The following is a 14,913-nucleotide window of genomic DNA, read 5'->3' on the forward strand; positions in this document are numbered from 1 at the left end:
TTGGAAATCAAGTTTTGTTTTTATATGAACAGAAGAAGACCATCTAGAAATATTTCAGTTTATTTAAATTGTTAAGTAGAATATGAAACCGAATTTGTAGCTAGTACCAGAGAATGGACTTAAACTGTTTGGTATTTAATGAGAACAGCTTCTACACAGGATCCCAAGAGACTTACAGAAAAAGGGGCAACGCCCTAATATTAAGCAAATAAAACTCAAACAGATTATACAAAAATTGATTTATACTCCATTTCCCTTTTTTTGATATTTAGAAAGTGCAGAGTTAACAAAAGGTAGCCATATCCTTTCTATGTACAATGCCGATTATAATTATGCAAACAACAAAACTGTCAGTCTGTTACCCAAAAATCCCAGTGTTGAGCTCTCAAACCTTAAGTCACTGACTGAATTGAATAAGGATTAAAGGTTAAAAATAAAAAAGCTACTGCCACATTCCAGATAAAGGAAAGCAACAAACACATCAAAATTAATCTGACAACAGGTTTAACCCAAAGCTTTTCAAGAAGCTTAACATCATTTCATTATTCTTAGAGGAAAATTAGGGATTATTTGGCAATGCTGCTTTTACTAGTAGTAAACAATGATAAAATTCAAGTGAGGGGAAAATAACTAAGAACCATCATCAGGTGAGGCGTAGAAAATGGTTTTTAGGGCACTATCTGAAAATGCATGGGTGTTTGTAGCAGATCCGTCCCTGTGTTGTTTATGAGAGCCAAGAGGGCATTAAAATGCTGTCCACGACACAGAAAAGACTTTTCAATGGAAGCTGCTGTCCTAAACTCAGCCTCTGCTAGAAATGAATCATGCTATTCACAATTATTTCAACAAAGGTATCATCTTAGGATGCTAGCAGCATAGCAAACTTAACTTACCCTATCCTACTGATAAGCAATGAAGCACAACTAGAAAAAATGAAGTGAAAAAAACCGACAGGGTTAGAGATAGCTAGAGATCTTATCTCTCCATGAAAAGCCTTTTGTTCTTTTTCTGAATCCATGGTAATACAAGTTTTCCAAAGGGATGTGAAGAGAGGACTTAAAATTAATAATACACTAAAGTATATCTAAATCTTAAGGTAAAGATAACTTAACACTGAAAAAGTGTTCCGAGAAGGCCAAATCTCAATATATTTGGCAAACATGTTAATAAATTCTACTCCTCCTTCCCACCTTTTAAAAACAACCTTTACTGGGCTACCAAACTGCTAGAGGAGTTGCCAAAATGGAGATTACTCAAATTTAGGTTAAAGATTTATTCTAGGAAAGTGAATAGGCTATACACCTAATTAGAAAGACAAACCACAACACCCTCCAAACACTAGTGCATGCAATTAACTCTTCCATTTCATAAACTCAATAGTTAAGACAGGAAGGGAACAAAGAGGGAAGGAAAAGAGGAACATGAAGCCAAACAGCAAATGAAGGAATCTGGGGCAGCAGTTTTAGGGGAGAGACAAAATGAGGGGAAGACACAGCTAACTGACATTTGACTAGTAGGCAGTTAGAATTTTCTTTCAGTTTACTTAGCAAGTTAAATCAGTGCTTTATGTTGAACTCGACAAACCTACTAGTTTGCCCCTTTCATTTTTAAATAACTCATACCATGAGGGAGGGGGGAGAAAGAAGCAAATAAAGGAGCATGCAGGAAGACAAACAAGGAAAAGTGGCCGAGGAGAGAAGAACGGAGGAGAACAGGTGGCAGGAAATAGTTTTAAATATCAAGGCCACTTAAAATGAGATTCAGCAAACCAAAGCTATTACTTCTGCATTATCCTTTGTCCTCAATTGATTACTTTGAAAATTACAGCCAAGCAAACCACAAATATCTTAATGTTTATGTCTGGATGATAACTCCTGCACATGCTTCCATCAAAACAAAAAAGGAAAAACCAAAGAAGTTCCTTTCCACATAAGGCACAGGACAAAATTAACCCATTTACATATTCAAGGCGAAAATGAGTGTTTTCCTGGCTTTTGTTTGTTTCTTTTGTATTACATGTCTATAGATTATAGGGACTCAAGCACATTATCCGTGACAGAAAATTCCACTGTTGTACAAAATAAAATTGTTAATTCTAACTTTTATTCTTATACAATTTGCAGAATAGAGTTGAAATGATTGCTATAAGTTTTAATGTTGACAAGAATTGGACTATAATACAACTGAAATGCAGTGGTAAGCTGAGTAAGTACATTTAAAAATGAAGTCACAGACATGATTTTTCTATACATTTTTTTGTTTGAAGAAAATTATAAAGTCAGCAAGCAGTTACAGATGAAAGAACAAATAAAACAGGTGGATTGGATAGTTAAGATGAGGAACAAAAATATCTGTTTAGAGTTAAAAATGGACAGAGTGGTTTATTTTGCAGCAAGAAGAGAACACAGGGTGGTGGATGGCAACTGATGGAACAGGAGAACGCTCAGCAGCATTTGCTCTTCCAGCCTGTCACGCCTCCTCCACTGCTGATATCTACATTTTCACTGTTGGGCTCTTTTACAGGGGTCTGGAACAAATACACAAGGAAAGGAACCCATGAAAAAAACATTACCACGGATAAATCAAGATTCAACAGAAACACTCATAAACGTTAATCTATGTAACAGAATGCAATTACAGTCACGAGACCCGTGCAAAGTAAAGATCTGGAAGCTTTCTTTTCAGTCTTCATTTTGCCTGCTTTCTCCAAGCTGTGAAATGTCTAGAGGCCTCCCAGCACTCCTTTATAAAACTTCTGAAATCTTCCCTGCCGCTAACACTTTAGCAGAAAGGTTTGTTATCTCCTAGCCTAGAGCCCTGAGTACTTAGGACTTAAAAAGCATTATCATCAAGCATATGCATTAAATCAATGTTAGGTCATGCCTTACTTCAGGAAAGTAAAACAGCCCTTTTCTGTGTAGTTACTTGCCTTTTAAGACTGGAGTTTGTATTATGGTATGACTTTTCTTTTATCAACTCAGGAGAGAAAATACTGCAAAGAAAGTTGCTAGTCAAAAATCACTACTGTCGCCCAGCCAGAGTGGCTCTGTGGTTGAGCATCAACCTATGAATCAGGAGGTCACAGTTTGATTCCCAGCCAGGGCATATGCATGGGGTTATGGGCTCCGTTCCTAGTAGAGGGCATGCAGGAAGCAGCCGATTAATGATTCTCTATAATCACTGATGTTTCTATCTCTCTCTCCCTATCCTTTCCTCTCTGAAGTCAATAAAAATATATTTTTAAAAAAATCACTACTGTATTCCACATCTCATTTGTTAAGCAAGTTTACATTTGATGTTTTAACTCCTATTACCAGATTAAAGTGTATGAAAATAAAGCTACCTCATATTTGGGCCTGCCTACATGGGGAAGATGCTAAACTGAGAGCTTTATTTATTGGTGCATCCATACTTTTTAACCTTTAATATAATAGCAAGAAAGATTTACCTCACGGGGACACAGATTATATCATGACTATATAGCACTAGTCTGTGTGGTTTTTTAATATGTTTTATTGATTTGAGAGAGAGAGAAACATCAATGTGAGAGAGAAACATCGATCAGTTGCCTCCTGTACTCGCCTGACTGGGGATCAAACCCACAAGCTGGTATGTGTCCTGAATGGGAATCAAACTGGTGGCCTTTTTGGTGAACAGGACAGCGCTCAGCCAACTGAGCCACACGAACTAGGGCAGCACTAGTTTTTAAAATATGCAAAGATTAATGAGAAGATCAAGGAACACAGTAGAAACAGAAATAAATAAAAACAATGAAGAAGACCAAAATATCCAGAAAGTATACAGAGACAAGGGTATTTCAACAAGTTTTGTGATAAGTTCTGTAAATACCAGAATAATTTTTCACTGAGACTCACCTACCTCTGAAATAGAAAGCTTTCCACCACTTGGTGGTTCTGTCCTATATCCCCCTCCTCTTACTCCCTTGGAGTACTCACTATCCTTCCAGTTTATTTGCTAAACATAACCAAAGATGTGTGAGTGTTCATGCATATACGTGTGTTTGGTATCATACATAGTTTTGAAAAATAAGATCACACTACATATATTATATCCTAACTTACTTTTTATTACTCAATATATATTAACTATCAAACTTAATATGCAGGATGTTGACCGATGTGAAAGGGCACAACCTTTGTTTTGCAGTCACCCTGGACGGCAATAACTGATAACTATCTTACGCAGTTTGAACACTCAATCATAGTTAACACATAACATTTCACTCCAGAAAAATTAAGTTGCTTGGTTTCTCAGAAATTTTACTAGATTTTTATTTGATATACCACCTCTATTACACACACACACACACACACACACACACACACACACATCTCTGAGTTGTTGTTTTTTTTTAAAAAAAAAATGAATATTTCAAGTATAAAAACAGAAAGGTTACCAGAAGCAATTAAATTTTCTCCTATACACTGTCTGTTTCTCCTTTAGGATTTGTGTCAGATTTCTCTAATTTTATTTGCATATAAATATACCACACACTGAATAGAGAATTCAAGACTCATAAACTAAATCTAGTCATTATTATTTTTTACATCACAGATTGAAATGATTCCCTAATGAAACCTGGGGGTAGATTTAGTCTGCTTATTCAGTATATAATATATGCATGCCCTTTATTGGCATGTCTGAGAACGACTGTACAGAAGAATAGTGATTCTGTAGCAATAACTTCAGAATACAGTATCGCCACTTACCTTAAATTTAAAAAAATAATTTATGGAAATGCAAAGGATGTATAAGAGAAATCAATCCAAAAGTAAACAGAAAGCCACCACACAATGGATCAGACAAAAAAGGAAAAAAAGGAGTAGGAAATTGGGGCCTAGAGAATAAGCATAGGTGTTCAGAATATTAACTGAACCGACTAGATCCTACAGATTTCTAGATGGCTCTCTGTTCTTCCAGTTCCTTACTTGACTTTGAAGGATTAGATACTGGTGATGCGTAACTGTTTTGAAACAGTAACATCCAAGCCCAATTTTTGGATGTAAATCTAGTACTTTAGAAAAGACTAAGTATTCAACTATGACACTGGTCACCTTAACAGTAGATAAAAATAGCAGCTTACCTTTCGAAGGATATCTTCAGCTAATGTGAGAAAGGCCTTTTCAATGTTTATATTTGCTTTTGCACTAGTCTCAAAAAATCTAATACCATGCTCCCTTGCAATCTGAAATAGAAGCAAAATGTCACCATAAAATTATCAAGTACAGATTGCCATTGATGACTTAGAGGAAATAGTAATATTATGCTATAGGCAGCAGTTTCAACTAGGCTATATAAAACAGATTTAAATGGGTTAAGGTTCAAACAGTCAAGCTCTTTAAAAATAAATAAAATAAAAGAATCCTCTCTTCACTATAAGAGTTTACTTCAGATATTCTGAAGTACAGCTGACCCTTGAACAACGCAGGTCTGAACGATATGGGTCCATTTACACGTGGATATTTTCCAGTAGGTAATACAGTATGCCCCCAAAATGTATATACACACTTTGAATAATTATAAAGGCTTTGTTTATTAAAATACATTTTATTTTCAAAATTGAGCCATCAGCTATTAAAGTATGTATACATTTTTTGGGACATCCTGTATATTTGGCCTTTTATATCCTTGGGTTTTGTATCTGCAGATGCAGAGGGCCAACTGTATGCATTACCCTATGCCATTTTATATGAGAGATTTGAGCATCCTCGGAGTTTGGTTTCCACAGGGGGTCTAGGACCAAGTCCCTGTGGATACTGAGTAACAACTGTAGCCAAGTTTTTATGTGGATTTTTGATTGCACAGGAGTCAAGTGTCGGCACCCTAAACCCCACATTGTTCCAGGGTCAATTGTTATTTTACTCTAGGGGCAAACTTAAGAAAAGTTCCAAGTGACTTAAGCAGTATCTAGTTTCTGCTTGTCACAGGCTACTGACTGTCAAACTGAAACAATTAATATATTTCTTTAACGTCTTAAATTTAAAAATTGAGATCACTAATTTGTATTTTGTAGTATAAATAAGGCTGAAAATAGCACTGCCACAGAGCTGGTTATGTATTGAAATAAATTCACTCAAATGATAAGCTACTGTTTCCAACAGCATTTAAAAACTGATGTGAGCAGCTCAGGGCACTCCGTTACCACTATAAAAACAATCAAATGCAATACCATCTTCACAAATTAAGGACAGCACATTAGTTTCATTCAGAACTTTTTACCTGTTCTCCTTTTCCCTTAGGTACAACTCTTTTATCTTCCATATCACACTTGTTTCCTAGTAACATTCTTTCCACATCTTCATTGGCATGCTGAAATGGAATAAAAAATTTTATTTACACACTACCATGAATTATGGCTTAATATTCCCTCCAAATGACTTTTTCTCAATTTACAGTGCCATTTCAATAGTCTGAAAGTTTTAAACCAATCACCCTGAAACCACCCCAAGCTAAAAGCCTACATAAATTCTTAAATTACCTAGAAAAAGAAACAAAGACATATCCCTGTCAAATATTATTTTCCCACTATATAAGGCTGTCTAGTTTCTAGTTATGTTCTCATCAAAAAAGGATATAGGCAAAAGATCTAAAGCCTAAATCTCTTATGCATAATCTAAATTCAAGATGGATCATGATTTTAGATCATGTATTATTCTATAGAAGTATTAATTAAAAATTCTACAGAGCCCTTAAAGTCTCAAAACATACTGCTCAGTTAAAAACAAAGGCTCACTCCATCAAAAAGAAATGCTCAATAATAATGACTTCAATAATGACAGTACAGTATATCCTAAAGATCAATTAGAACACTTATTCTTCTCAACCAAGTATACAAATGTGTTTATGAAGGGTTTATGCAATTTCTTCATCTTACCTCATCTATGTTTCTAAGCCATTTGCTGATGTTTTCAAAACTTTTACCATTGGTGATGTCATATACTAGCATAATACCCATTGCTCCTCTGTAGTAGGAGGTTGTGATGGTGTGAAATCGCTCCTGGCCTGCTGTATCCCTGAAATAAACAACAATAATTTGTGTGTGTGTTTTTTTTAATATATTTTATTGATTTTTTACAGAGAGCAAGGGAGAGGGATAGAGAGTTAGAAACATCGATGAGAGAGAAACATCAATCAGCTGCCTCCTGCACACCTCCCACTGGGGATGTGCCCACAACCAAGGTACATGCCCTTGACCGGAATCGAACCTGGGACCTTTCTGTCCACAGGCTGATGCTCTATCCACTGAGCCAAACCGGTTAGGGCAACAACAATAATTTGTGTTGAGCATTTTGATATTCTATATCCTATATAATAACCCCCTAATATGCAAATCGACCAAACAGGGCAAACGACTGGTCGCTATTACACGTGCTGACCACCAGGGAGCAGACGCTCAATGCAGGCACTGCCCTCTGGTGGTCAGTGCGCTCCCATAAGGGAAGCACCACTCAGCCAGAAGTTAGCTGACTGCTGGCGAGCGCAGTGGCAGCGTTAAGGACCCCGGGGGGATGTCTGACTGCCGGGTTAGGCCCGCACCCCATGGGGATTGAGCCTAAGCCAGCAGGAGGACATACCCCAAGGGGTCCCGGACTGCGAGAGGGCCTAGGCCGGGCTTAGGGACCCCCTCCCTCCCCAGTGTACGCATGTCGTGCACTGGGCCTCTAGTTATAGATAAAAGGTGAAACAGTAGAATAGTTTAGTTAAGACAGAAATATATGCCACAACACAAAACAGAACCACCACTCATTTAATTCTTAAATGGTTAACCACTATGGTTATCCATAAACATATGTGTATATATAAAACTTGTTAGTCAAAGAAAATTAATGACCTACCTATATTGGATGAAAAAGTGGAAGGGAAAACAGTAAGAAGTGACACATAAAACTCTTAGTTTTTTTTTTAAAATATATTTTATTGACTTTTTACAGAGAGGAAGGGAGAGGGATAGAGAGTTAGAAACATCGATGAGAGAGAAACATCGATCAGCTGCCTCCTGCACACCCCCTACTGGGGATGTGCCCGCAACCAAGGTACATGCCCTTGACCGGAATCGAACCTGGGACCCTTCAGTCTGCAGGCCGACACGCTACTCACTGAGCCAAACCGGCCAGGGCTCTTAAAGTTATTTTTAAATGAACACCAGTAGCCCCGGCTGATGTGGCTCAGTTGGAACGTTATCCTGCACACTGAAGGGTTGTGGGTTTGATTCCCAGTCAGGGCACATACCTGGGTTGCAGTGTATATGGAAGGCAGCCATTCGAAGCTTCTGCCTTTTTCTCCCTCTCCCTTCCTCTCTCTAAAATCAATTAAAAAATAGATGTGTGTGTGTGTGTGTGTGTTGGGGGGGGGGAGAGGGGGAATTAAAGATTATGTAGGATCTTATCAGCCTCTGCAAGGATTTCTGCTTTCCCTAAGTGAGACAGGAAGTCTATTGTCACATTTGTGCAAAGAAAAACCTGGGTTTATAAAGAATCATTCTGTCTACTGTGTTGAAAATGGGTGTGTGTGTGTGTGCAAGAAGCAGAGCTAGGAGTAATGCAATACCTATCCAAAAAACTGCCAAAAGAAATGCCATTTAAGAAAAACCACTGGGGGCGGGGGGGGGGAGAGGAAGACAGGAAACATCTATATTACTGTCAACAATTTAAAAAATATTAAAAAGAAAAACCATCTAAGAGACATGCTACCAATTCTTCTAGGTTGTATCCTTAAATCATGTTAAACCAGGAAGAGGCCACACACACACACACACACACACACACACACACACACACATTTATATATTTATTTACATTCTTAGACTACAATTTTTATCTCCATTACCATTAACATTATATCAATTTATTAAGAATCACTACAAAATCGAGCTCTATGAAAAATTTATCCTGTTGTTGATATAATGCCCCCCCTTACATTATGTTTGTGGGTAACACCCCCTCCCTGTCCCTTTTGTTGTGTTGGTCGCCAAAAAGTTTATAGGGCCCTAAGCTGGTTTGGCTCAGTGGATAGAGTGTCAGCCTGCAGACTGAAGGGGTCCTGGGTTTGATTCTAGTCAAGGGCACATGCCCAGGTTGTGGGCATTGCAGGAAGCAGATAATCAATGGTGCTCTCTCATCATTGATGATTCTCTCTCTCTCTCCCTCTCCCAAATCAATAAAAATGTATTTTTAAAAAAAGTTTATAGGTAAATTTTACAAAAGCAAGCATAGTAAACAAACTGTCCTTTAGAGAGACTATATTTATATCTTCCATTTTTCTGAATTACAAATTCTTATTTATGTTTTATTAATCTTACCCATTTAGTTCCAAAGTACCTTAAATCAGGTGTAATTTATAAATGTTTTCATGAAAAAAACAACAACAACAAAAACTGTGTCTCATCACAGTAGAAATAGTTTAGTTCTTTTCTGAACTGGTAAAAAGTATAAATTAACTAATTACCCTATAACCTCAGAGAGAGGTTAACAGTCCCCACTTAAAACCCAGGCTGGAAATGCACTTATCCAAGACAGAGTGTGCAGGACCGGGCTTCCAGCAGTGCCAAGCAGCTGTAGTACAGGAGGAATAGAAAACTTGCACTTCAATTTTGTCGTAAATAGTGACAATTTAGGGAGACCTAACACTACATTCCACTATGAGCACCACCCCAACACTATGTATTATATGCTTCCTTCTTCCCCCTTCATTCACCTTTACACAATTAGCAAATAATACACACACTTCAGTGTCAAATCTATAACTAAATTCTCCACCAAGAAAGAACACTCTGCAAAAGCAACGAAGTCTACATCAACAGCCCCTGGAGAGGAGATTTTATATTATAATGCTGGTTAGTTATGAAATATTAATATAAGAGATAGTGAAACGTTAATGGCTTCTGAAAAGAAAAATAATCACTATTTAAGTTCATAGTAACTTTCTGTTTTGACCCATGGCACACTACTCTATTTTTTTTTTAAATATATTTTATTGATTTTCTACAGAGAGGAAGGGAGAGGGATAGAGAGTTAGAAATATCGATGAGAGAGAAACATCGATCAGCTGCCTCCTGCACATCTTCCACTGGGGATGTGCCCGCAACCAAGGTACATGCCCTTGACCGGAATCGAACCCGGGACCTTTCAGTCCGCAGGCCGACGCTCCATCCACTGAGCCAAACCGGTTTCGGCGCTACTCTATTCTTTAATTTTGTCTCCTCCATCTTCCAAAATCTCTTGCACACAAATATCTTCCCTCTTTTTATATGCTCTCCCTATTAAGGTTTTTAAAACTTTCTATAACTTATTTTCATTTATGCATTTCATACTCTGACACTTTTCAACATCACTGTATCCACCCCACAAGATGATTTGGCTCCTTGACTCCTTGATCTCAAATTATCCTTTTCCTGGATCTTCATTATACCAGCCCACACCAATTGTTAAGGCCATCTACAGAGCCCTTTCCCCACTACTGCTAGGCTAATTGGTGACCCTTTGCCCAGGGCTAAAAATAGCCACAGCTGCTTATTCATCCTCAAATTATTTTTAGGTTTGCCCCCACACACATACACCCGGGTCTAAGGACAGCTGGTTGGTTCAAATAAAAACAGATGTGAACTATCTGAAGAGCAAATAAACATTGTATATGTTCACAATATTTTTTTATGTCACCATAATACAGGTTTTTACAAAACTACTCACTTGATTTTCCTCTCCCATTAATTTTTTTCTTCTAAGCCTATGTATAATAATCACATTTCTGAAATTGTAAACCAATGACAATAGAATTCTCCTTACATAAAATGACAATACACAGCTAAGAGAATATTTTTTCCCAATGACATAGTATAAAAGGAGTGATATGTTTTTAGCAACTAAAATAGCTTATTTCCTTAATTGTTAGTCCCACATGCAGGGTCAGGGAAGCTGTGTACTCTAGCTGCTATTATGATAGTTATTTTTAGTCTGGGCACTGACAGCACTGGAACAGGCCAGAGACAACATCAATCTGCTCTATAAGTTAAAGGCTCCAAATTTAAATTAGGATGTCAAATTTCTCAGACTGAGTTTTATTTTAACAAGATCTGGATTTCCTCATAGATGTGTAATTTCTCTACATCCAAAACACCATGAGCTTAAATTATTATCTTCATTAAAAAAATTTAAAAAAAGTCTAAAACAAAAAAAATCTAAAGCCCGATTCCGGCCCTGCAGAGCTTACAATCCTATGGGGATAGGAATGAACAAGTAAATAAATATATAATCCTAAATTGTGACAAATGCCAACAAGGTAAACAAGGTGGCATGATGAAGAATAGGGTAAGGGAGGAAGTAATCTAGATAAAATGATCAGGGTGTTCCTCTCTATAAAGGTGATGCTTAATGTGACGAGAAATATGAACAGAAATTAATGAAAGTCATTTAGTCAATAAATATTTATTGAGTGTCTACATTTGCTAGGCTCTGTTCTAGGTGGTTATATAACCACTAATTAGATAGATTGGACCCCTCCCTCAAAAAAGCTTACACTGTAGTGGAAGGGGCAATAAATAACACATTTAAAAAATATGGTAAGTTTTGCCCTGGCCAGTGTGGCTCCATGGTTAGAGTGTCAGCCCACACACTGAAGGGTCGTGGGTTCGATTTCTGGTCAAGGGCACGTACCTGGGTTTTGGGTTCGCTCCCCTACCCTGAGTTGGGATGCAAGAGCAGAAGGCAACCAATCAATTTGTCTCTGACATTTCTCTCTCTCTCTCTCTCTCTCTTTCTCTCTCTCTCTCTCTCTCTCTGAAAAGCAATGGAAAAAATATCCTCTGGTGAGGATATTTCTTGATATTTGTCAATAAACAAATAAATTGAGATCTGAATGAGAGAAGACAGGAGGGCAAAGATCTGACGAAAAGCATTCTGAGCAGAAGGAACAGTTGATATACAATGGCCCTGAAATGGGACCATCCATGCTTGGCATGGTCAAGGGAGGAAAAAAGTGGCCATAGTAACTGGAGCAAAGCTGAAGAGAGATGAGGTCGGAAGGGACAGTAGCTAGAACATGGAGTTTTCAAATTGTATTTCTGTTGAAATGGGAAGCCTCTGGAATGGAGTGGCACTTCAGAATGTTCAGCCTACCTACAGAAGGGAGGAAGTGGGAGGTTAGGGGGTTGAGGGAGGGCTACAGGGAATGTACAAAAGTCCTAACTGGAAAAGAACTCACCATTTTCATGGAATTAAAAGGAGATCAGCTGGGGGCAGAAACTATATATACAAAGGAGCACAAAATGAAGTCAGAAAGATGGGCAGGACCCATTCTGTAAACTGTAATAAGAAATTTGGATTTGAAATTTGGACTTTCATTTGAAGTGAAATGGAAATTTAAAACGGTTATAAATAGGAGAAGGAATGACAACCATGATGACCAGATTTAGACTTGAAAAGGTTATTACTCTGGCTGTTCTGTTACTGGAAGAAGGCAAAAGGGAATTAGGACCTGTTACAATGATTCAAAGAAGTAATAGTGACTTTCACTAGGGTGGGTAACAATGGAAATGGCAAATTGTATATGGATTCTAGATAAATTTTAAGAGGTTTGCTAAAATTGGGTGTTGGGGTTAAAGGAAATGGAAAGAATCAAAGATGACTCCGAAGTCTCTGGCACCTTATGAAGGTGAACAGTTAATTCTTCTACAACGGGACACTAACAATTTTTAGTGACTGGAGCAAGCATTTTTGACCACCCCTCCTTAAAAAAAAGGCTAACTTGAAGCAACTATGGCTGTTTTCCTGACAGGACCTGCTATTCCATGGAAAATGTAGTGGAACTTTCTAGAGACCTGGGATTTTAAAAGCTGCAGATACTTCTCTATCAGCCAAACAAGCTAATATTAGGCCTACAGACATGTGCGTTACCAGGGTGAGACCCATCTCCCACTCTTATGCAACAGATAGACTACAAGTCTCCTGGGAAGAAAACAAGAAGGGAAGATCATTTGAATAAAGAAAAAATAAGACATTAATGAGACATAAATTGTGTCTCAACAAAAATTAAATGGACATAAATTGTGTCTCAACAAAAATTAAATGGACATTTCAGAATAAATTATTGCTGTGTCACATATATATGAAAAAGCTTTAAGCACAGACTGAAGTTTCCAAACCTAAACTTTAATCACAGAACTTTTCATGCTGAAGCAAGAATCTGAATATATGCATTTAAACTAGAAGGAGCCCAGCTGGCATGGCTCAGTAGTTGAGTGTCGACCAATGAACCAGGAGGTTACAATTCAATTCCCAGTCAGGGCACATGCCCAGGTTGTAGGTTTGATCCCCATTGGGGGGTGTGGCAGGAGGTAGCCAATTAATGATTCTCTCTCCCTCTCCTTTCCTCTCTGAAACCAATAAGTAAATATTTAAAAAAAGGTGGGCAGAGCTGGCTGAAATTCAGAATAACATCCTTTCTTTCCTTGAGATCAGTTTTAGTTATAATGAAACAATATGTTTCATTTGCTGAGTTATTTCTCAAAGTAAGGAAAACACAATGATTATCAATTGGGTTATGTTTCAAATAGATTCATTAAATTTAGAAAACATTTTAGAATGTTTAAATTTCATTTAAATTTGTATTAAATTTTAAAGATGCCATAAAGATTGTACTTCAAATTACACCGTCAGGTAATGAAGACATTTTGGTTAAAAATAACCTACTATTAATTATTAGCTTCCTTTAAAAGGGAACTAACTTTCTGAAACTGTCTTTTGGATTCTAAGACATTGTTCTTCCCTAATTTTCCTTTTCCCTCTCTAAGTATGGCTTTGCAATCTCCTTTGCTAACTTCCTCCTCTGCTCATATCCTAAAATAAAATATTATTCTTAGGGTTCTATCCTCATAAAAGGTGATTCCCAAATAGCAGCTATGATTTATTGATCATTAGTTATGCATCAGACACTGCTCTAAGTACTTTACATGTCTCACTCATCCTAATAACCATTGTATGATAGGTCCTTCTACAATGAAACCCAAGATGAATGCAAACTTAACACTACTGATTTGCAATGAAGAAAGAAAAGGGCATAACTGGAAGGAGCAGCAGCAAAAGCAATTAACAGTGCCACTCTTGTCCGGCTGGTGTGGTCAGTGGTCGACCCAAGAACCAGGATGTCAAGGTTCAATTCCCCATTAGGGCACATGCCCAGTTGTGGACTGGATCTCCAGTAGAGGACGTGCAGGAGGGAGCCTATCAATGATTTTCTCTCATCATTGATGTTTCTCTCTCTCCCGCTCCCTTCCTCTGTCTGAAATCAATAAAATATATTTTTAAAAAACAATGAAAAAAAGAACGCGACTCTTAACTTATATTCTGAGCAAGTAATGAATCCTAGCTCTAACATTTTCAGGCTATAAGACCTCAGTTATATCAAAATGTCTGTTTCATTATCTGTAAAACAGAAACAATCCAAGAGAAAATAAAGCATATGCTTATACAAAGATTTATAGCCGTTTTATGGTGAATAAACAAATTGTGATATACCAAAAATGGAACACTATCAGAAATAAAAAGTAATGAACTTACTGATACACATAAAATCATTGATAATTTCCAAAATAATTATACTGAGTAAAAGAAGCCAGATAAGTCCCCCACAAAAAGATGAAAAAAAAACACCCAACACATAAAAGCACTATATGACTGAATTTATGTATAGTACTAGAAAATGGAAACTAGTCTACAGTGACAGACAGCAGAGAAGTGGTTGCCTGGGGAACAGGGATAGGGAAGAAGGAGAGATTATAGAGGCTTGAGGAAACTTTTGATGAACATGTTCATTACCTTGATTGTGATATGTCTTCACAGGTTTATACACATCAAAACTTTCCAATCCACACACTTTAAGTATATATAGTTTATTATGTCA

General features: G+C 37.3%; 1 protein-coding gene across 4 annotated transcripts in view; it reads right to left on the reverse strand.

The window, feature by feature from the left end:
• Window positions 1-14,913, reverse strand: part of RAB10 (RAB10, member RAS oncogene family) — a 46,476-nt gene continuing 31,563 nt past the window's right edge. For 2 of the 4 annotated variants that reach the window (XM_006104582.3, XM_023745816.1), the window contains exons 3-6: window positions 6,896-7,034; window positions 6,241-6,330; window positions 5,105-5,206; window positions 1-2,527 (exon numbers count right to left, since the gene is read on the reverse strand). In XM_006104582.3, the coding sequence (XP_006104644.1) occupies window positions 2,444-2,527; window positions 5,105-5,206; window positions 6,241-6,330; window positions 6,896-7,034 (415 nt within the window). In that variant the 3' untranslated portion in view covers window positions 1-2,443. Of the gene's footprint in view, window positions 2,528-3,650; window positions 3,699-5,104; window positions 5,207-6,240; window positions 6,331-6,895; window positions 7,035-14,913 lie in introns of those variants that run through there. The other 2 variants (XM_023745815.1, XM_014446881.2) reach the window with 2 other exon arrangements.

The sequence above is a fragment of the Myotis lucifugus genome, unplaced genomic scaffold (assembly GCF_000147115.1).
Source record: "Myotis lucifugus unplaced genomic scaffold, Myoluc2.0 scaffold_584, whole genome shotgun sequence".
NCBI classification, from domain to species: Eukaryota; Metazoa; Chordata; class Mammalia; order Chiroptera; family Vespertilionidae; genus Myotis; species Myotis lucifugus.